This window comes from Hypomesus transpacificus, chromosome 11, assembly GCF_021917145.1.
Source record: "Hypomesus transpacificus isolate Combined female chromosome 11, fHypTra1, whole genome shotgun sequence".
In the NCBI taxonomy this organism is placed as follows: Eukaryota; Metazoa; Chordata; class Actinopteri; order Osmeriformes; family Osmeridae; genus Hypomesus; species Hypomesus transpacificus.
The window spans coordinates 2,682,243-2,704,973 of record NC_061070.1 but is presented as its reverse complement, the minus strand read 5'-3'; the positions used below and the strand labels follow the sequence as shown (position 1 = coordinate 2,704,973).

The following is a 22,731-nucleotide window of genomic DNA, read 5'->3' as shown; positions in this document are numbered from 1 at the left end:
AAAAACATTGGGTAACTTAGTTAGGCACTTTTTATACTATTATGATACTATTTTGTCAATATATATAATTTGACATGAAACTAATATTCTTGATAAACTTTATCTGAACTTGACCTCAACAGCGGACGATCTGTTAGCCTGCACATCATGCTCTGCGGTTTTAATGCGTTTCCAGTTAATCAGTAAATTCTTTGAGAGAAACCATTAATTCTCAACGTTAATGATTTGCGTTTAGTCAATTTCATTCAATCGTAATCTTCATATATATATATATCAACAGTTATACAGTGACAGCTTCACCGAAGCACTGTGTACAAGAGATTGCAAAACATTCTCGTGGCCTTTGGGTCTGTGACAAAAATAGTCCTCAACTCCTATGGAAAGATCGAGCTGTTGAGTGTGACATTACGGTGGTAAAGAGGCCTATAGATTCTCGTTAGAATTTTGTATTTTATTTAATAGTTGTATTATTTATTTATTTTGCCATGTGACCCAACACCCTACACAGTTGATTAAACAACGAAGAGGTAGGCAATTCATTTTGACCAAATGCTATTCAGAATTTCTAGCCTATTTCATCCGTAAATCTATGAAACAACGTCCTATTGTCTTTGACAACTAGTTTTCTTATTATGGTTTACCAATTCAATCAATACAGTAATAATAATAATAACTTACTCTGCTTGCGCTACGAAATTGATCTACAAAACACTTAACAAACGTGACTTGAATGTAGAGAACGTGTTGTTCGTTTTCGTTTTTGCTTATTGAAACTGCTGTCCTTTCTCTATAAAATATGAAACCTCACGCGTCTGATCCTGCCGGCTTTCAGTAATTCCTTGCGCCGGTTGAGGTGCTCTAATGTATCTTAGTTTTGACTGAAGGGGAGGGTCACTCGCAGAGACTAATAAGGACTGGGATCCAGCATGAGTCCACATTCTCACTTTAATTTCCAAGTCCTACTTTGGAATAGCTGATAACTTGAAGATGCGTTTCGTTTATGGATTGTTCTTTTAGTCTATAGCGGAAAACTTTCCATGCAATTGTAAGTAGCGCAACTGATTTGATGTGTTCCACTTATAATTTACACATTACAAAATGGGGGCTGTTTATAATTTCCATATATAATTTAATGGACCAAGTGTCAATCTGCTAGTATTTTGTTGTTTGGCACAGAAGGGGATTTTGCGCATGCACCGCGCGAAGAGTTGGAAGTTGTGCGCTTAGTTGCAGTAGCACTTGTCGAGATTTATAGTGCCTCCGTTATGAGTGGAAAACATGCTCGTGGATTGTAACACTGTACACACATGTAACGTGGGGTGGTTTCTGTTCCAACAGACTGTATGCTGCTTTAAAATACGGTAGCTTAATGCGCAATTGGAATCATAACCTGAGTCATTTACTCCGTTTCGCTGTTTGTGAAATTCCATTAGTTGACTTCACTTCCACATGTTTTCGTTCTTATTTAGTTCCGGGCACCTATCGTTAAAACCTCAAGGTGGGCAAAAAAAAGCCTAACCTTGTCCGCCTGTCCGACATGTCCGGTGAGGTTATACGGTTCGTGCGCGCGATTTCTAGAGTGGTCCATGATAAACTTCTTTCACAGATCTCCATGTACAGGAAGCTACCGTAATCTTGTGCACGTCTGTATTTTCCACTAAAACAATGTCCACTTGATTTTTGTTGCCCTAGAATTGTATACTATAGACTACCACTACTCCTGCGTCTCGCCAGCGCCAGGCAGAGTGAGTCTCCATGCCTACTGCAGATCACCAAGCTGAGGAGCCTGGCTGTATTTCCTATGGTGAAACGGCCTGCTGGCTGTTCAAATAGCTTACAGGTGGTAGATGACAACTGAGACCCCCACACCAAGTTCTGCCACAGCCTGTGTTGTAATGCATGTTGTCTATCCTCTTGGAAAAGGAGCAGATGAACTCGATCAGCAGACTTTATCAACAAATAGAAGATTTGGCATTTGGCATTTTGTGAAGCAGAAACCGTAGTACTGAAGTCCATAATCATTTAAACGTTGTAACCAACTCTACTTTAGCACCCTCCTAGATTAGCGGGCCCATGTGAAACTGTGTCTCGCGTCATGTGGAGTGTTGAGACACACCACAACAGTGTGTGTTTACCTCCAGGTTTCCAAGAGCTCTGATTTCCCACGGACAGAAGAGCCATGAACTGCCTGCTAAGATGGACACTCTTCCTCTGGATAGTAAATTCCATTCCTTGCACTGTTGGAATGGCGGTGAATGAGAGAACGGGTACGTATCGAAGGCTGTCAACACTTTTCCCTCGAGACACACTTTCTTTAGTTTTCCCTGGAAACACGTTTTGAGAACGCGGAGTTCTCCTCGCTTAGCACAGGCACTAACCATTAGACTAACCAACACCACCCCTTCTATTCTCTAGATAAGTCCTGTCCATCTCTGAAGTTGGAAGAAGGGCGATTTTCGGACATTTTAAACGGCACGTTAGAATTCACAGGTGAGTATTCCGTCTAGACTCTCAGAAGGATCCTGACACGGTAGAGGTCAGGTGATCCTGTGTTCTGAACCCGGGGTTGAAGGGTCACAGAGTGGTACGACCTGAACAAAGTGTTGACGCTATTATTCTCCTCATTGATGTACTGTGGTGTTTACCTTACCAGATGGGATTGTAATTCACACTTGGAGGTAAGTCAGAAGATTAAAAGATGAGGTGTTTTAATATGTAATCATTTTCTCTGCAGAGTTTGATAGGAATCAGAGAGCCTTGACTGTTCTATTCTCTGATGTTGTGGAACATCAAATTGTCCCCCTGCTGACCCTCCCTCCTCCCTCCTCACCCTCCTCTCTTTCCTCTCCCTCCTCTCTCTCCTCTCCCTCTCTCTCCTCTGTCGCCTCTCTCCTCACCCTCCTCTCTCTCCTCACCCTCCTCTCTCTCCTCTCCCTCCTCTCTCCCCCCTCTCTCTCCTCTCCCCCCTCTCTCTCCTCTCCCTCCTCTCCCTCCTCTCTCCCCCCTCTCTCTCCTGTCCCTCCTCTCTCTCTCCTCTCTCTCCTCTCCCTCCTCTCCCCCTCTCTCTCCTCTCCCCCCTCTCTCTCCTCTCCCCCCTCTCTCTCCTCTCCCTCCTCTCTCTCCTCTACCCCCTCTCTCTCCTCTCTCTCCTCTCCCTCCTCTCCTTCCTCTCTCTCTCCTCACACTCCTCTCCCCCCTCTCTCTCCTCTCTCTCCTCTCCCTCCTCTCCCTCCTCTCTCCCCCTCTCTCTCCTCTCCCTCCTCTCCCTCCTCTCTCCCCCTCTCTCTCCTCTCCCTCTCTCTCCTCTGTCGCCTCTCTCTCCTCACCCTCCTCTCTCTCCTTACCCTCCTCTCTCTCCTCACCCTCCTCTCTCTCCTCTCCCTCCTCTCTCCCCCTCTCCCTCCTCTCCCTCCTCTCTCCCTCCTCTCTCCCCCTCTCTCTCCTCTCCCTCCTCTCCCTCCTCTCTCCCCTCTCTCTCCTCTCCCCCCTCTCTCTCCTCTCCCTCCTCTCCCTCTTCTCTCCTCTCTCTCCTCTCCCTCCTCTCTCCCCCCTCTCTCTCCTCTCCCTCCTCTCCCTCCTCTCTCCCCCCTCTCTCTCCTCTCCCTCCTCTCTCCCCCCTCTCTCTTCTCTCCCTCCTCTCTCCCCCTCTCTCTTCTCTCCCTCCTCTCTCCCCCTCTCTCTCCTCTCCCTCTTCTCCCTCCTCTCTCCCCTCTCTCTCCTCTCCCCCCTCTCTCTCCTCTCCCTCCTCTCCCTCTTCTCTCCTCTCTCTCCTCTCCCTCCTCTCTCCCCCCTCTCTCTCCTCTCCCTCCTCTCTCCCCCCTCTCTCTCCTCTCCCTCCTCTCTCTCCTCTCCCTCCTCTCTCCCCCCTCTCTCTCCTCTCCCTCCTCTCTCCCCCCTCTCTCTCCTCTCCCTCCTCTCCCCCCTCTCTCTCCTCTCCCCCCTCTCTCTCCTCTCCCCCCTCTCTCTCCTCTCCCTCCTCTCCCTCCTCTCTCCCCCTCTCTCTCCTCTCCCTCCTCTTCCTCCTCTCTCCCCCTCTCTCTCCTCTCCCTCTCTCTCCTCTGTCGCCTCTCTCTCCTCACCCTCCTCCCTCTCCTTACCCTCCTCTCTCTCCTCACCCTCCTGTCTCTCCTCTCCCTCCTATCTCCCCCTCTCCCTCCTCTCCCTCCTCTCTCCCTCCTCTCTCCCCCTCTCTTCCTCTCCCTCCTCTCCCTCCTCTCTCCCCTCTCTCTCCTCTCCCCCCTCTCTCTCCTCTCCCTCCTCTCCCTCTTCTCTCCTCTCTCTCTCCTCTCCCCCCTCTCTCTCCTCTCCCTCCTCTCTCTCCTCTACCCCCTCTCTCTCCTCTCCCCCCTCTCTCTCCTCTCTGTCCTCTCCCTCCTCTCTCTCTCCTCACCCTCCTCTCTCTCCTCTCCCTCCTCTCCCTCCTCTCTCCCCGTCTCTCTCCTCTCCCGCCTCTCTCTCCTCTCCCTCCTCACCCTCCTCTCTCCCCTCTCTCTCCTCTCTCTCCTCTCCCTCCTCTCCCTCCTCTCTCCTCTCCCTCCTCTCCCTCCTCTCTCCCCGTCTCACTTCTCTCCCTCCTCTCTCTCCTCTCCCCCCTCTCTCCCTCCTCTCTCCCCCCTATCCTTCCTCTCTCTCCTCTCCATGACAGGGTTTGATCTGACTGAGAAGTTTCTGCTTAGAAAAGGAACCGTCACAGACGACAGGCCGTCATTCAGACTGGGCAGCAGCCCTCTCATCAAGCCCACAGAGTGAGTGGCGTGTGTGTATGACTGTGTGGGTGTGTGTGTGTGCCTGTGTGTGTGCTCGTGTGTGACTGTGTGCCTGTGTGTTTGTGTGCGTGCGTGCCTGTGTGTTTGTGCACGTGTCTGTCCATGTGTGTGCGAGCGCGAGTGTGCAAAGCAATAGACGAGTGTGATCCCGGTGTGACCGGGGACAGGGTGGCCAGGACTATTTGCACCGTACGCATCACTCAGCGTGTGATTGGATTACGCAGTGTGGGAGCCACAGGACTGCGGTTGGCTGGTGTTGACGGATATTGAACATGAAGCTCGGGGGGCTCAGAGAAAGAGACACCTCGAGTCGGTTTTAATGACAAGAAATTATGAGTTTGTTTGGAACAGGTCAAAAACAAATACAAATGTTTGTCTCTCTCCTCTGTGAAATTGTGTGTGTGTGTGGTTAGCTAGGCAGCTCGCTAGAAGCGGTCTCTGACAGCTGAGGAAGAACGCTGGCAAGCTGCGGGACATGCAGATTTGTTTAGAGAACGCATTAAAAGCTATTAAATGTCCAAACAACTCGTGCCTAAACCCAGTTCCCCTAGGACTTGAAAACGTGCCATGGTCATATTTAGTTTCCGCAGCTGCAAACTGATCTTTTCAGGGTATGAAGCCGCCTGTGTTCGGCTGATATCTGAAATAAGGAAAAAAGGAAAAGAAAAAAATGGTGAGATTTGCTGGCGGGCTGACAGAACGCGTTAACCCCGCACCTCACCTGACCACGGAGATGAAACTGTGGGCTTCCTGCTAATAAGGGTAAAACGGTGAGGTGAGCCGTAAGACGTGGAATAATTTGGACCGAATTAATATACATTGGATCTCCCAATTTCCCAAGGGGAGAGAGACCTGGCAGTGAGTAGCTGGAGGGTCCGGGAGAGAGAACAAGCTCATATCAGTTGTAATGAGCCGGACATATTGAAAACTTTTAATGGTGCACAGAGGTGCCACTTATTCATGGTTGCTTTGTTCCTGGAGCGATGGCCCTGCCCTGCAGGTTAACCTCAGCGTGATGAATGACAGGATGGAGGAAATGGATTATTTTAACAGCTGGTATGTTTCACCTTGATCAGGTGGTATTTAACCCGCTAAATGTGGATTCATTGAGCAGGAAGTGGATGAAGATGACAATAATGACACTTCTGAGAATGTGTCGGGGGGTTGGACACAGGCATCAAAACCTTGTATTTTTGGGAGAGAACGATTGGGGCTTGATTCTTAGCTGGACCTCTGGAGATGCTGCTTCGAGGTCTCTCTCAGTGAAATTATTCTTGAACCTTTGTCTTGTATATTTGTCTTGTTCTACCATAAACCCCAGATATACTTTTGTTTTTATTCAATTTTATTCAATTTTCGTTTTTTGTTTATGACTGTTGCCTTAGAGGAACCAGAGAAGCTCTGGTCCTTGACATTTCCAAGACAACAAATTCTGATAATTGGATTTTAGGATTATGCTTTCATTTAAAGCAATGTAAAATAGTGCATTACACAGTAGTGGTGTCAGACAGGACACACAAGCACATTTCTAACAGCATATCTGTGGTGGCGTTAAGGAACATGATTCCGCTGATACGGCAGTGGAAATAGAACATTATATCTCTAGTGCAGCATCGAAAAATGCAATAGTTGCCCACATGCAAGAAAGGTTCGTTTTGCAGGCTCCACAAGATGTAAGGAACCGATAGATTACGGTGCCCTTCGGTCAAGTGCTTGGTCCAGGTAGATTCCAAAGAAGTGTATCTTCAGACCTTGTTGGGGACCCTCGTAACGATGAGAAGGTGACCAGCTTCGGAGCACTTCTCCTGGCTTCGGGGCGTTTGAGACGTCCAGGGTGGGATGTTGGGAGGTTGTGAAAGCTAACACCATGAGTCCTGTGAAGGGATATTTTTAGTGTTTTACTGTACCAGCCGACTGTAAACACACTGTTCTGGCCCTGCTCAGGCAGGAGGGATCGCGAGGCAGGGGAGGGATCGCGAGGCAGGTGATCTGAGATGTGACTCGCCTCTCAGACGCTCAGACAGTCCCCTGTGTGGATCTTCTTACCCGAGCCTTGAACCTGCCCCCAAACCCCCTAAACACAAGCCCACCAACCCTGGTTACTAACCCTGGTCACTTCCCTGGTCACTAACCCCTCCCCTGCCTACCACCGTACTACCACCATTCCCCCTCCGTAAAGGCAGAGGTGGACTGCTCTGGCTGGGGGTCTGGTCTGGGGGTCTGGCTGGGGGTGTGGCTGGGGGTCTGGCTGGGGGTGTGGCTGGGGGTCTGGCTGGGGGTCTGGCTGGGGGTCTGGCTGGGGGTCTGGTCTGGGGGTCTGGTCTGGGGTTCTGGTCTGGGGGTCTGGCTGGGGGTGTGGCTGGGGGTCCCATCAGGGGTCTGGCTGGGGTCCCATCACGGGTGTGGCTGGGGGTCCCGTCAGGGGTCTGGCTGGGGTCCCATCAGAGCCTGCTGGATGCAGTGGGATCCAGATGGCAGCCTGTTTTGTTCCTATGGGAACAGCTGTTTGAGATGACGGATTACTGTGGGCCCCGCACATACAGATGGATCTCTCTATCCCGGCAATATGTTTTCCGACATTTAATTGCTGTCACTGTCAGTTGGTAAACACGCACACACGTTCACATTCACACCCACACACACACACACACACACCCAGTAGCACCAACACACAAACAGAGATGATCTTACCTCTGCAGAATGGTGACGCATATTGATTCCCCTGTGAGTGTTCCCCCCCCCCCCTGCAATATGTGTGTGTCTGTATCTCTCCAATGCTGCTGCAGTGTGTTAGCATTACCCCCCCCCCCCCCAACTACCCTAACCGGCTCGGTAACGTAGCTGTATGATCACTCTCCCCAACCCCCCCCAGACTGCGTATTAGTGTTACCAACCCCCCCCCCCCCCCCACACACACACACACACACACACCCTGACCCTACTCAGCAAGGAGAACGTACTCTCATTTCAGAGAACTGGAACCAATTTAGTTACTGTCGAAAATGCGAGCGTCCGCACTTTCTAAACTTCTTTGATTGCCTGCTTATTCATACAGCTGGGCTCTGCATTGTGTTGGCTTGTTGTCTCCCGTTCTCAGCCCTAAGACGGAACGACAACCACATAGGCTCTGTCACGTCAACTCCTTAAGGAAGCAATACTGCACAACAGTAATCTCACAAAATATGTTTCAGCATGGTTTCCTCTGGAGAAGTGAAGAGTGAAGTGTTTGGTCAAATGGAGTGTTTTTTCGGACTAGAGTGTTTGCTGAAACGACTGGAGTGTTTGGTAAAGACGGATTAAGGTATCGCTGGTGTTGATCCAGAGTTGAGCAACAGCATGATAGCATTGCTGCTCCGTGGAGTCTGTTTGAACGTCTGTGCCACTGTTTGTACCGCTTCTCCGACAGCCAGAGAAACTCGGGTGAGAGACTCTGAGACAGCCGGGGGTGTCAAGGTTGTGAACTTTGACCCAGGTCGCCCGTGCACATGCGCGCCCCTCTGTAAACGTGTGGTCGTGGTAGACCGAGGAGCCGTCTGTCTCCCTGAGGTGGGCCAGGCATCCATGTCAATTTGCACTGGAGTGACAAGATATCCTGCATGGCGTAATAAACGTAAACACCGTGTGACCTTACAGCTTTTCCTTATGTTAATATCCTACAGGATTCTTTACCCTGAGTGCAGTTTCATCCTTGACCCCTAATGCCTTGTTTAAAGGGGAATATCTGAAGCAAAGTCCCCAGTCTTATTAAAGATCGTACCACTCTGTCTATTGAATTCCAATGGAAATTTCTTCCGGGCCCTCGGGCAACGAATCACCTTCCCACTGTTTCCCCTCTGCTTGCACGCGGGCATTTGATCTTCCTGTGGCTTTAACCGGGTGCATACATCATTTTAATCATGTGCCGTTTGCGGCGGTCCCTGACAATTCAGGAGACCCACAATGTAGAAGGGTTCAGCTCTGAGAGAATAGGAGATGATCTATGAGGGGGAAAAACTCATTTCCGGGCCTGTCGGAATTCTCTCTCTCTCTATCTCTTTATCTCTCTTCCACTCTCTCTCTTTCTCTCCCTCTCTCTCTGTCTTTCTGCCTCTCCTTCCACCTCTCCCTTTAGGTCTCCCCCTCTGTCACCCTCTCCCCCCTTCCCTCCCCTCTCTCCCTCTCTCTCTCTTCCACCCCACCCATCTCCCCCTTTTTCTCACTCTCTCCCCCCTCCCCCACTTTGAATGACCTTACCATTGTGTTTTTGCTGATTATGATTTATTGCGTTTGCGGTCCCTCACTTTCCGATGCTGAAGCATTCAGATAATCTCATCAGATGTGTAGTTCCAGCTAATTAAGCCCATTCTGGCAGGGAGGAAGTGAAAGGAGTCCCACCAGCAGCTGAGCGACACGAGCAGACACACGGAAGCCGAGTAATACGACGCGCTATTCAATACGCGATTGAATCTCTTCCAGGGTCGTATTCCTATTGAGGTCCTCACAATGTCATTTTACTGGAATGTGTAAGCGCCCATATTGAGCCTGTACAAAAGCCTGTGCTAATAACTGTTAGCCCATTGTGACAGTCCCGCTCAGAAGCAGACCCCTGGAGATTCTGTGTCCATCTGCTGGACCAGCAGGTGAGGACCAGTTCCATAGAAACCCCAATCAATGAATATTAGGTTGGCAATGAAATGACAGGGACGCCTGAATCAATTCCCTCCAGTTGAATGAATCATGTTTGACGTTAAATCAAAGCACTTTTATGTGAGTGCCACTGCACTCCGGGAAGGGTTTGAAATATTTGCTTAAGTCATTAAAGCTGATTGGCTCTCTGATTGTTGAGCGACTCAGGAGTGGAGAGCACTGCGAGCAGAATCCCCTCCAGCCCCACAAGCACATCTCTGGGTAGGCCCCTACAAATGAGCTTATACTGGGAGATTGTGTGGTAAAACGGAATCAAGTCCAATTTATGGCCTCGCGTTCCCCTGACCAATCATTTACTTTATGACTGCAATTGTTAGCTCAACTGCTGGTCTTAAATGTGATTTTTCTTAGAGTCTTTGTTCAGCTGCTCAGACTGAGCTTGTCTCTCCAGCCTGGTGTTTCCTGGAGGCCTGTCGGATGAATACTCTCTGGTGTCCACCTTCCGCCTGAGGAAGACCACTAAGAAAGAACGTTGGTACCTCTGGCAGATTTTCGACCGCCTGGGAGACACGCAGGTAAACCCAGCAGGACGCTCTGGGAACAGGTCTCCTCTGACTCCACCTAGTTTCATCTGATCTGGTTTGACTTGACCTGAACTAACTTGACTTGGGAATAAACTGTGTGTAGAAGCTGTGTAGTTCGCATGCTACTGGGGGAATGGGATCAGGTTCCTCTGGGAACAGGCCCAGTAATGAGGTGGGCTCAGCACACAGTGAGCTAGAGAGGAGCTTACACATGGACCCAGCATGCTGTTAACGTTTTCTGAATTGGGTTCGCTCTGAATTGGCTCTGCAAGCAAGGGCAACATGAATTTACTTGACAGTTTGATTGTGTGTGTGTGTTTCTCTGTGTGTGCATACGTTTGTGTGTGTGTGTGTTTTTCTGTGTGTGTGTGTTTCTGTGTGTGTTTCTGTGTGTGTTTCTGTGTGTTTCTCTGTGTGTGTGTGTTTCTGTGTGTGTGTGTTTTTCTGTGTGTGTGTGTTTCTGTGTGTGTTTCTGTGTGTTTCTCTGTGTGTGTGTGTTTCTCTGTGTGTGTGTTTCTCTGTGTGTGTGTGTGTGTTCCCCGCAGGTGTCCGTGGTGCTGGACGGCGCGAAGCGTGTGGTGGAGTTCTCGGCCCAGGGCCTCCTGAGGAACAGCCTCCACTACACCTTCAGGAGCCGCCACCTCCACGTCCTGTTTGACCGGAAGTGGCACAAGCTGAGCCTGTCAGTGCAGAGCAGCATGGCCTCGCTCTACGTGGACTGCGTGCTCGTGGAGAGACGCCCCACGGACGAGAAGGACGCCGTGGACGCCAGCGGCCGCACCGTCATCACCACGCGCGTCCAGGACGGCAGGCCGGTGGATGTAGGTTCACATGATGTGATGGTGGATGTAGGTTCAGATGATGTGATGGTGGATGTAGGTTCAGATGATGTGATGGTGGATGTAGGTTCAGATGATGTGATGGTGGATGTAGGTTCAGACGATGTGATGGTGGATGTAGGTTCAGATGCTGTGATGGTGGATGTAGGTTTAGATGATGTGATGGTAGATGTAGGTTCAGATGATGTGATGGTGGATGTAGGTTCAGATGATGTGATGGTGGATGTAGGTTCAGAAGATGTGATGGGTGGATGTAGGTTCAGACGATGTGATATAGATGATGTTATGTAGACTGGTTTGTACACAGGTAGAGCTATGGTTGTGGTGGTTTTTGGGTTAGGGTTTAACTTTTAGATGAGTGAGTTCTAAATATTACCAACGCTTCCACCAGAGTGAGTTGTTTTTTCAAAACGAAAGCTAGCTAGCTTTAGTTAGCTTCCCTTACCTAGCAACCTAGCATAATACTGGTAGCAATGCTACTACCTGCTAGTGTTACTTGTTAGCCTCCTAATTGTACATTTTGAAGCCATACTATTGCGTTTGTCATATACTTTTTGTCTATCGGAAAATTGTCGGTTGGAACGCTCCCAATCACACGTGTGACGGTACTCTGTGGAGCCGGCTTTCGAACGATCACGTATGTGGGACGCTACTCATTAACGGGTTAAGGCTTTTCACAAACCACACCAAACTTAGTTTACTGTTCTTACCACAAGAACATTTGCCATTTTACCACCAACAAATACTTGATTTGGTATTTTGTTTTATTTGACCTTAACAAGGAAAACATACTTTGAGATAAAGAAATGCAGTTTCCACTGAGTTTTTCTTGAGTTTTTCCAGAAAAAGCATGTTCACTGTCGACGACAATATCCCTGACACTTGTCAAGATCTGGAATACAGCACTGCGTACTCAACAGCTGTTTCACGAGCACAGCTGTGTGGGAGCAGCAGCAGCATGCCATCCAGCAGATCCTGCTAGACTCTGCAGGGTTGTGACCTTTCGAACGGACCACTTCCTGTGTGTGATTGTGTGTTGCTGAGCGTGAGTTGTGTGGCCGGCCATGACGAAGTCTCCGTTCCCAGATTGAGCTGCTCCAGATCCTGGTCTTCTGCGACCCCTACCTGGCTGAGCTGGAGACCTGCTGTGAGGTTCCTGGCTCCAAGGTGAGCAATCCACCCCTGCTTCACCTGACCATGCCATGATGTTGAACCATTTACTAGAATTTATGAAGGATATTTTTTGATAAATTGCCATTTAGCTTGCCGCCATCCAAATGCTGATACAATGACAGCTTATTATGCTGTATAATTAATCTGTTGTAGGGCATATACAGTATTTAATTTGAGAAAGAAACATATTACAATTGCATGTCCTCTATTCGTTCCCTCTCATTCTCTCTGGCTCTCTCGCTCTCTTTATTTCTCTCTTCTTTTTCTCTCTCTCGCTCTCTCGCTCTCTTTATTTCTCTCTCTCTCTCTCTCTCTCTCTCTCTCTCTCTCTCTCTCTCTCTCTCTCTCTCTCTCTCTCTCTCTCTCTCTCTCTCTCTCTCTCTCTCTCTCTCTTTATTTCTGCCTCTTCTTTTCTATCTCTCCCTCTCTGTCTCACTCTTGCTCTCCCCCCTCTCTACAGTATCTCCCTTTTATAACTGTATACACAGTATGTGTATGACTAGACTACAAGACAACATGATAACCGGCATGGTTTAGACGCTCCTTAGCTCTTGTAGCCTCAAATCAATAGAGTCACATGACTGCCTGGCTGACCGCCGACCCCTGACCCCTCAAGCATGTCATGTCACGTAACCATGACATCAGCTCAGGATGCTCTTACCCTCACTGAGGACCTTGAGAGAGAGAAAGATAGAGAGAGAGATAGAGAGAGATAGAGAGAGAGATAGATAGAGAGGAAGATAGAGAGAGATAGAGAGAGAGATTAAGAGAGATTCAGAGAGTTCTCCTTCTCAGAATACTCTTAACCCTATTATCACATTTTGCCGACACAGTGCACCTAAACAACAGCATGTTATAACAACCTAACACCAGGTCCTAACAGTCTAACCAGACAGTGGATGCAGCTTTCATGCTATCTATGATGACCAGCCTGCTAACAGGGCCCATGCCATCTGTAATGACCCAGTGCATGCCCAGGGATGGCTCCGAGGGCACCGTGCCCCCTCAGGAGCCGGCCCAGAGGTACCAGATGCTGTCCCTCCACCCCCACCGAGTCTCCAGGCTCCCGCAGACCCCCAGCGACAGATGCCAGTGCTCAGCAGAGAAGGTACACCCAGCACCCTCATTAGCCTCTAATGGAAGGAGCCTGGGAGCTGTCACTGTTCCTCTGAGAACACACAACCAATCAACACCAGCCGGCTAATAAATGGACAATTAAAGCCTGTTCAGTCCATTGAGTCTGCTGGAAGGCCACCAAAGGCTGGGGAATAAAAACATATTAGCAGCAATTTGGCATAACTGAGTGTTTGCTTGGTGGAAGACATGCTCTTCAATCACCAGCGGCTGTTGGTTTCATCCAAGGCATATCTCAGACAGAGCTCCTGCCAGGCTCTCCACGAGTCATTAGGAAGGCATTCTGTTCCAACCTAAAGGGACATTCCAACAATTCTTCGGTCTTTTTCTTGTTTGTTCTCTGTGCAGGGGGACCCCGGGGTTCCAGGGTCAGCAGGGTTGCCTGGACAGAAGGGCGACACGGGAGACAAGGTAGCGTCATTCGACCTTCCCCACTCACCATCTCACCCGCTGGTCTTTACAGCACGGTGGACAATCACAGTCCTGGATCTGTGCTGCACAGGCCTAACCTACCATCTCATTATACTGACATTGTTACTGGGAGCGAATGGTCCCAAATGCAAGAGAATGCACCACAATGCACCATATGAATCAAATCGAGGGGTGTTTGATGAAGGATCTGGGGGTAGTACGAAGACAGACCAGGGGGGTGGAAGACATGGTGTGGATGACTGGAACCTGGAGCCCAGGGGACAACAGGAAACAGGAGACATCGACATGGCTGTGACAGTCATACCCATCCCTCTACCTATGTATCATATATGTACCAATATTATGAGTCATAAAAAAGAGTCATGGTGGTATTTGGTGTCTAGCTGTAATTGTTTCGTAGGTCCTGGTCGTCCCTGCGCTGGCGGGCAGCTGAACTGGGTCCATTACAAATCCATGACATTTAAGACGATTTGAGGTGTGCTTGATTCGTCTCACAGTTGTGGGCGGGATTCGACGGTTTCATTGCGCAATGCCTGATGCAACCCGAGCATTTGAAAACGTTAGCAGAGAGAGACCCGACCGGAGGGAGGTTGTGCAGCGGGCCGTGGAGGGAGCGAGGAGAGAGCGAGGAGGTGTCCCTCACGGCTCAACACGCTCTCTGAGAGGAGGAACTGCTCAAACTGCCGGTAGGGGAATGACAGGAATCCATTAGGAAGAACAGGTGGTATTCTGGCAGTTTGGAGCAGATGGCCAAGGAGGTCATCAGCCCAATTACACTGTCCTGCGGAGCAGCGCATTTCTCTCAGCTTCTGTTTCAGAGCTTGTTTTGGGAAAACCGCCCTGGAATGTTCCGCAAGACCCGACAGCGTTGCCGCGGCTTCGTGGTTGGCGTGGGAACGGGAGCAGGCTGGTTGTAGCTGCAGCTTTGCTGGTCACCAGCTCGTGTTAAATGTTGTGAAAGGGAAGCTGGGTTTGATGCTGTGGACCGTCCGGGCCAGAGATGCCAGGGTCTTGATTGGTCCGTCCGCTCCTCTGTCTCTAACTGGGTCTTTGTCAGCCTTCTATTGGCTCCGTCATCCACAGGCTCTAACATCTTCTGTCTCCCCCATCCACTCTGTCTTCAGTAACCCCCCCATCCCTCACCCTCCCCTTCTCCTCATCCCCCATCCCCTCCACCCTCCCCCATCTCCCCTCGTCTACCCCCTCACCTCACCTCCCCCGGTCCCGCTCTCCCCAGTCTCTCCCGTGCAACCTGGACATGTCCCAGGTCTCAGACCAGCATAATCAGGCGATACTGACACTGTCAGTACTGTCTGAGCATGCGAGGGGGTAAGCTGGCTCTTTTGGCGCTCTTTAAGGACCCGCCCCCCTTGCCCTGCCACTTTATTAATGTACCGTTGCTTCCTGTAATTGGATCTGATGTCGAGCTGTGTTGTCGAGTTGTGTTGTTGAAGGGGGCGATCCGAACGTGTCAGGTATTGATTTGCTGAAGATCTGCGATTCGATTTGGGACGCTAGCTCAGTGAGGCAGGTGTGAGCGTAGCAGCACCTCTCCCTGCACAGCCGGCCGCTGCAGCAGGACGCTGGCAGAGGCCGCTTTTAACTTGATTATGCAAATGGTGTTCTGTTCGAAATCGTCATAATTAATTGCCAATTATCAAGCCAGGCTGTATATAAAGGAGACGTAATGTACATCAGCCACCAGCCTAGCGGTTCCCCAGGAAGTGTTGGTGAGCAGGGGTGACCTGCATGCATTTGGAGAAGACCTGTGTCAAGTTCTCCAGAGATGTCTGAGGGCAGGCGACAATGTGTGGCCTATCTCTGGGGTGATAGACAGGTCTCTGGGGTGGTAGACAGGTCTCTGGGGTGGTAGACAGGTCTCTGGGTTGATAGACAGGTCTCTAGTCTGGTAGCCACGTCTCTAGTCTGGTAGACACGTGTCTAGTCTGGTAGACAGGTCTCTGGAGTGGTAGATAGGTCTCTGGGGTGGTAGACAGGTCTCTGGGGTGGTAGTAAGGTCTCTGGGTTGATAGACAGGTCTCTACTCTGGTAGACACGTCTGTAGTCTGGTAGACAGGTCTCTGGAGTGGTAGATAAGTCTCTCGGTTGATAAACAGGTCTCTAGTCCGGTAGACACGTCTCTAGTCTGGTAGACAGGTCTCTGGGGTGATAGACAGGTCTCTGGGGTGATAGACAGGTGTATGGGTTGATAGACAGGTCTCTGGGGTGGTAGACAGGTCTCCGGGGTGATAGACAGGTCTCCGGGGTGGTAGACAGGTCTCTGGGTTGATAGACAGGACTCTAGTCCGGTAGACACGTCTCTAGTCTGGTAGACAGGTCTCTGGAGTGGTAGACAGGTCTCTGGGGTGGTAGACAGATCTCTGGGTTGATAGACCGGTTTCTGGGTTGATAGAGAGGTCCCTGGGGTGATAGACAGGTCTCTGGGTTGATAGAGAGGTCTCTGGGGTGATAGACCGGTCTCTGGGTTGATAGACAGGTCTCTGGGGTGATAGACCGGTTTCTGGGTTGATAGACAGGTCTCTGGGGTGGTAGACAGCTCTCTGGGTTGATAGACAGGTCTCTGGGGTGGTAGACGGGTCTCCGGGGTGATAGACAAGTCTCTGGGGTGGTAGACAGGTCTCTGGGGTGGTAGACGGGTCTCCGGGGTGATAGACAGGTCTCTGGGGTGGTAGACAGGTCTCCGGGGTGGTAGACAGGTCTCCGGGGTGATAGACAGGTCTCCGGGTTGTCTCTCAGGCTAAGGTTCAGGGCTGAACACATATTTATAACCCACTTTACACAAGAATTAAAGGTCAAAAGGTGGACATGGTCGTAGTAAGGTACACCGACACACAAACACACCAGACCGAAGCTGTGCCTTGTGTCATGCAGTCCTGGGCGTATCTCTGACACGTTTCATGTCAAGGATGATGACCTCATTCATCAGGAGAACCACACACACAAACATAGACGCACACACATTTTCACATATGCACATACCCACACATATATCCTTTCACACACACACACACCCAGACATCGCACACACACGCATGCAGACACACTCACACACTCAACACAGACCAATAACGAAACCATCATCAGTTCACAGTTTTCTTGTCTGTCCTTGCCCTGCTATAACAGCTATCTAAGATCGACTGTACAGTAAGAAGGCCTGCTCTGCCACAAGCATAACTCCTCGCTAAAATAGAGGGCAGGAACACATCAAGTCCACCATGCATCACGTCCCTGTATGTACAACATGAGGGGAGAGCGACACACTGCCTGGAGGATGTGGCCTCTCTCGGCAGGGAAACCACATTCATTTCAACAAACGTGGTGCCATGCTGCAGTATGACCAACTCAAACAGAAGACTTCTCGTGTAGAGTAGGCTTGTGAGAGGGCAAAGTGAGGACGTTTAAATAAGCACCACACCACAACGTGCATAACGATGCACAAACAAGATTTGTACAGCCAGCAGTCATAGCTGTGGCTGGTGTACACTTGTGTACACTGGTCTACCAACGCAGCCTTCATATCCAGCTGACTTGATCTGCCTTCATTACTTTTCGAAAAAACTGCGGCAGGAAAACCCATGACTCTAAACCAGCTGTAATTCACACTAATTTCATGCTCGTCAACATAGATGAAAAAGTATTTTTCACCCTCGTATTTTCCTCGAAAGTGTATCTAACGGTGGCTACCCCCGTCCACACATGCATATTTAATTGGCTGGTGTGTGTGAAATCTCAGAGGACCTGTAGTGACCAATCACACCCTCTCTAATTCGGATTTACAACATTTCCTTCAATGAAGGTTAAGCTGGGGGCCGGATAAGTGACGGCTGAGTGAGTTACAGCTCCCGTCTCTCAATAAACTAGAGAGCCTCTCACGCCTGCGGCGATTAGGCCTAAACCATCTAATACAGTCTTTACTTTGACAAAATGATTGGGGGAGATTATGAAAACGTGATCTATACTTTTAATAAGGTAACAAGCACCCCTCCCTCGCATGTTTAAAGGCCTTACAAGGTTGTCAATTTAGCTTGCCTTGCATGAAGATTAACACAAAGACTTTAAATACTTTAAAGACAGCCAAAATGAGGACTGTACAGTAGGTTAATCACTGTGACCTACAAGGAAAGCGTTTTGGGGAGGGAGTGGGATTATTCCTGCTATGTTTCTGCCAGAGGAAGAATTACCCTGACAGCATCAATGCAGAGAGAGAGGAGGAGGAAGAAGCGTCATCCTTAAAAAAGCAGGGATTAAACAGCTGAGATTAATCCAGGGGTCCGTCAGGAAATTAAAGAGATAAGTGCAAGGATGTCTGAATGCAGCTTAGTTGAAAGGAAATCCATTTTCCTCGGCAGAGTGAACCAAGCATCCTATTGGCTCACGTACAGCTCCTTGATGTTCATTGAAGAAGGAAGACAGAGCGGCGGAATAAATACGTGAAATGTTCCTTTTTCCCCCACACAATGCAATATCCCTGATCCGTTTGGCAGCCAATCACAGCACTCTGCTGCCGACTCTCTGGTTGGGATTTCATTCAGTCTTCTCTCTAATTCAATATACCTTCAAATGTCCCGGAATTTCTTTCGGAGACAGTGGACAGAATCACGATTTGAATGAACCTGGTCAATCTCTTCCTGACTAGATTTCCTCCTATTGTTGCGTTCCCTTCAAAAAATGTTTGCTGCGGAATAACAAGCCTACCAACTTCTGTCGAGAACTTCTTTAACAGAAGTGGTCTGTCTGTCTATCTAACCATCTGTCTGTCTGTCCGTATCTATTGATATCTGTCTAGAGAAACAGGGACTGTGTAATAGCCCCTGTTGTGATGAGGGGACTGATTAAAGCTGGTGTGTAGCAGTCATAACAATATTTTAGTATTTCATTCTTGGTTATTGACCTTCGACACAAACATGAACACTGCAATCTCCTTGGTTAATTGTTCAATTTCAGAAACTTTATAATGATTTTATAATGGGCTCAATTGGATAATTGTCTTAATGGGATGTTATAGCTGTCACGGATGACATGTGCTATATTCCTGTGTGTTTGTGTTCCTGTGTGTGTATTCCTGTGTGACGCCTATCCGCTCTCTGTGCATGGGAGCATGCGTCGCGCAGCGCCCTCCCTACCATGCTCTGGCCTTCCTCTGTCTGTGTCCAGGTCCTCACGTCTCTCTGTCAGTTCCAGCGTTGGGGCTAACACGTTTCATAATATCATTACTTAAATGAGTAACAAAGTCATAAAGATGAGTGTCAAAGTCGTTTTTGACATAGAGTAATATGATTACCGAAAGTGTCCAGAGAAAGGAAGCTGGAGGCTAGCACTCCTTCCCAGGGGAAGCACGAAGCGTCACCTGTCTCTCCTGTCTCAGGGGCTCAGGCAGTAAGCTGCATGTGTTGGGATTCCGGCCAGGTGTTGGGACTGTGTAAACGCTGCTCGCTGTGTCTCCCTGGGTTCAGCTCAGGCTGCAGCAGCACAGCTTCAGACTGCTAGCTGTGTCTCCTGGTCTACAGCAGCACAGCTTCAGACTGCTAGCTGTCTGGGGGACATGTTCCGGGGTGTTCCAGGGAGGGGCCTGTGTTGGGACATGTTCCGGGGTGTTCCAGAGAGGGGCCTGTGTTAGGTGGGTTGTTGCAGCTGCTGACCTGGGCTGAAAGAGGCTCAGTGTGGAGGGTGGGGGGTTAAACATGGGAGCCCCTGGACTCTCACTAATGGGTTGATCATTATTTTCAGGCTGCTGGACTAAAGTGCTCTAATGGGTTAATAATTGTTATCTAACTAGCAATCTAATGGCTTCATTATTATAATTGAACTAATGGTCCGATGAGCTGATACTTGTTATTGAACTCATGGTCTAATATGTTGATATTCAAACCAACTTGCTTATTTGTGAATATTCTTTCACTATAGATTAACTTGTGTGTCCACATTCATTCACTGTTAATAGATTTTACCGGCCCATTTCTGCTCCCTTGCCTAACTAACTGTGTCAGAAATCATGGTCACTCATACACAGCCATGTGTTTTGGTTTCCATACGTTGCTTGGGAGACAGCTATGAGAGGCTCATAGCACTAAGACAAGACTGAGAAGGTCTTCACTCAGGTGTGTCTCTCTCTCTGCAGGGGGAGGTCGGCCTACAGGGAACTCCCGGAGACAAGGTAGGGGGGATGGGGAGAGAAGAGTGGGGGAGTGGGGGAGTCAGGAAGTGGGGTGGAGGGGTATGGGGTGGATAGGGAAACGTGGGGTGGGGAGGAGTAAGGGAGGAGTGGAGTGGAGAAGTGGGGGTGCAGGGCAGAGGTGGGGGTGCAGGGGGAGAAGGAGGAGTGGGGGTGGAGGGGGAGGAGAGTAGCCATGACACCTGGGAGAACTGGAAGGTTCCACGGAACCCACTTAGAAGTTCCTAAATTTCCTGAATTAAACCACAACATGAGAATGAAAAGGGCCTTAATAACCCTAATCTTTGTCATGGTTACCTAGGTTGTGGGGGTGGCTAACTATATTAAAGGTTTATGTGGACACTAGATTTTAGAAGTTTATCTTCAGTCCCTCTGCCACAAATCCCGATTCATTCAAAAGTTTGAAGGTTTTGAGATCATCTGATATTCATGACCCACCACAAATACTGGTAACGCAGTAAAAACAGCAGGCTGACTTCTGGTCTTATTTGAAAGGCAGTGTATCCTGTTTGATCTTGGTAGATTGGCTGGCCTACTATAATCGTTTTTTTCGTGACAAAACAAACGTATGACACTGCTACTGCCCTCCATCAATTACTCCTCCAGGGATTAGAAAAGAACATATCTCCAAAGCGTTCTCTAATCAGGGACGCTGTCCCCCCCCCCCCCCCCGTACGGCTTCACACAGCGATGAAAGACGGTTTGCCAGTCACACTTCACCAGTGACTGTGTTCATGGCTGCGTGTGTAGGTAGTGCTAATCCTGAAATATATTTCCATGGCAAACGGTAAGCTTGCTGCGTGGAGACATATTAGCCTATGAAACAGGATATGCTCTAATGACATAACACTTAAATGGCATGGCCCCCCTCCTCTCCCCCAAGGCCCTGGGAGCGGCTGTGTCTGGGATAGTGGATAGTGGTGTATGTGGGTCTGAAAGGGTGTAGGGAGGACACTTTGCTATGCTTCCACCACACATGTTTAGTGACCGTTGGTGTGTGTGTCTGTGGGTGTCTCTGTGTGTGTGTCTGTGCGTGTGTCTGTGTGTGTGTGTGTCTATGTGTGTTTGTGTGTCTATGTGTGTGTGTGTGTGTGTGTGGCTCCTCAATAATCAGTGTCCTTCTCCTCAGGGTGACCCGGGTACCTCAGGTGCCCTGGGGCAGAGCGGCACTGCTGGACAGAAGGTAAGCTTCCAGAACATTTCCTCCGACCGTCCTCTGCAACATCCACCGTCAACCATCACCCCCTCAAAGACACACTGCGTTTACCGTAGCAGGAACCAGCTTCTTACGTTTGCGCAACCAAATGAGATTCCCGCTCTGTCAGATATGAGACGGCGTGATACTGATCTGACCAGAGCGGACCTCCTCTGAGGCCAGGCAGAGCTAGTGTTTTACAGGGCAGTGAAACACTGTCCTGGCACCCTGAAATAGGAGCGGATACTTGGGCTTTATCGACTGGCTGAGGTCATGAAACTCTACTACTCTCCCTACAACAACTGGGCCAACAATTAGTTCCGAGACATCTCCGATATGCCTGGCACGGAGGAAGGGAGAGGGTATGTGTGTGTGTGTGTGTTCTTGTGTTTGAGAAAGAAGTTGCGTGTGTGTGTTAATGCACATGTGTGTATGTAAGTGCACGCGTGTTTGCGTGCGTGCGTGTCTGTACGTGTGTTGGTGTCTGTACATGTATATGTGTGTATGCATGTGTGTCTGTGCATGTGTGTGTGTATGTTTCTGTGCTCATGTGTTTGTGTTCCTGTCATTATGTGCATGTGTGTGTGCGTGCGTTTGTGTGCGTGCGTTTGTGTGTGCAAGGAACAGGGCTATCTTGCCAGTCAGGTATATTTAGTCATTTAGCAGACGCTCTTATCCAGAGCGTCTGGTACCAGACAGAACTTACAGTGGGAACACATTCTTGAGGGTTTAGGTTGGTTGAGGGGCAGTTCTATGGGCGCATGAGAAGCCCTTTGTGACATGCTTGCATGTAAAAAGGGCTATACAAATACATTTGATTTGATTTTATCCTTGCTGTGTAAGTGACTATAATCTTTGAAAGGAGGAAGTCTCTCCTCCGGGCTTGTAGGGTCATGGTTAGTGACCTTAAACCTCCTCCGGGCTTGTCGGGTCATGGTTAGTGACCTTAACCCTCCTCCGGGACACTGTGGCCCCATCAGGACACCCCAGGCCCTCAGCAGGCCCTTAGCCTTCTGCAGTGAGCCTGCTGCAGACTGGCTGTGTGACTTACAGGGATTTACACTGGCACACCGCCCTGAGGAGTAAGTTAAGGACTTCTCCTTCTATGAGTCTCTCTATCCTCTCCTGCCTCTATCCTCTCCTGCCTATATCCTTTCCTGCCTCTATCCTCTCCTGCCTCTATCCTCTCCTGCCTCTATCCTCCCCTGCCTCTATCCTCTCCTGCCTCCATCTTCTCCTCCATCCTTTCTCCCTCTATCCTCTCGTCCTGTCCTGTCTCCCTCTCTCCTCTATCCCTCTATTTTCTCCTCAATCATCTTTCCCTCTCCTCTCCTCCCTCTCTCCTCTTCAGATGTTCTCTAAGCCCAGCCGGGGTTGAAGGAGGATTCAAATCCAGTCCTCAAATAACCCGAGGCTCTAACTGTAGATCGGGAAACATCTTCTCCCTGGTTGTGGTGGTTGAGGTGATTGTGGTTGTGGTGGTTGTGAAGGTTGGGGTGGTTGTGGTGGTTGTGGTTGTGAAGGTTGGGGTGGATGTGGTGGCTGGGTTGTGGTGGTTGTGGTGGTCATGATGGTTGAGGTTGTGATGGTTGTGGTTGTGATGGTTGAGGTTGTGATGGATGTGGTTGTGATGGTTGAGGTTGTCATGGTTGAGGTTGTGATGGTTGAGGTTGTGATGGTTGTGAAGGTTGAGGTTGTGATGGTTGTGGTTGTAAAAGGTTGAGGTTGTGATGGCTGGGTTGTGGTGGTTGTGGTGGTCATAATGGTTGAGGTTGTGATGGTTGTGGTT

General features: G+C 49.4%; 1 protein-coding gene across 1 annotated transcript in view; it reads left to right on the top strand.

Annotated features, from left to right (window-relative positions):
- Positions 1 to 386: 386 nt before the first annotated feature.
- LOC124473680 (collagen alpha-1(XIX) chain) overlaps positions 387 to 22,731 on the top strand; it is a 60,412-nt gene continuing 38,067 nt past the window's right edge. The window contains exons 1-11 of the mRNA XM_047029312.1: positions 387 to 527; positions 2,142 to 2,267; positions 2,416 to 2,490; positions 4,646 to 4,745; positions 9,844 to 9,967; positions 10,522 to 10,797; positions 11,902 to 11,982; positions 12,956 to 13,096; positions 13,471 to 13,533; positions 19,694 to 19,729; positions 20,877 to 20,930. Coding sequence (XP_046885268.1) covers positions 2,180 to 2,267; positions 2,416 to 2,490; positions 4,646 to 4,745; positions 9,844 to 9,967; positions 10,522 to 10,797; positions 11,902 to 11,982; positions 12,956 to 13,096; positions 13,471 to 13,533; positions 19,694 to 19,729; positions 20,877 to 20,930 — 1,038 coding nt within the window. The 5' untranslated portion in view covers positions 387 to 527; positions 2,142 to 2,179. The remainder of the gene's footprint in view (positions 528 to 2,141; positions 2,268 to 2,415; positions 2,491 to 4,645; positions 4,746 to 9,843; positions 9,968 to 10,521; positions 10,798 to 11,901; positions 11,983 to 12,955; positions 13,097 to 13,470; positions 13,534 to 19,693; positions 19,730 to 20,876; positions 20,931 to 22,731) is intronic.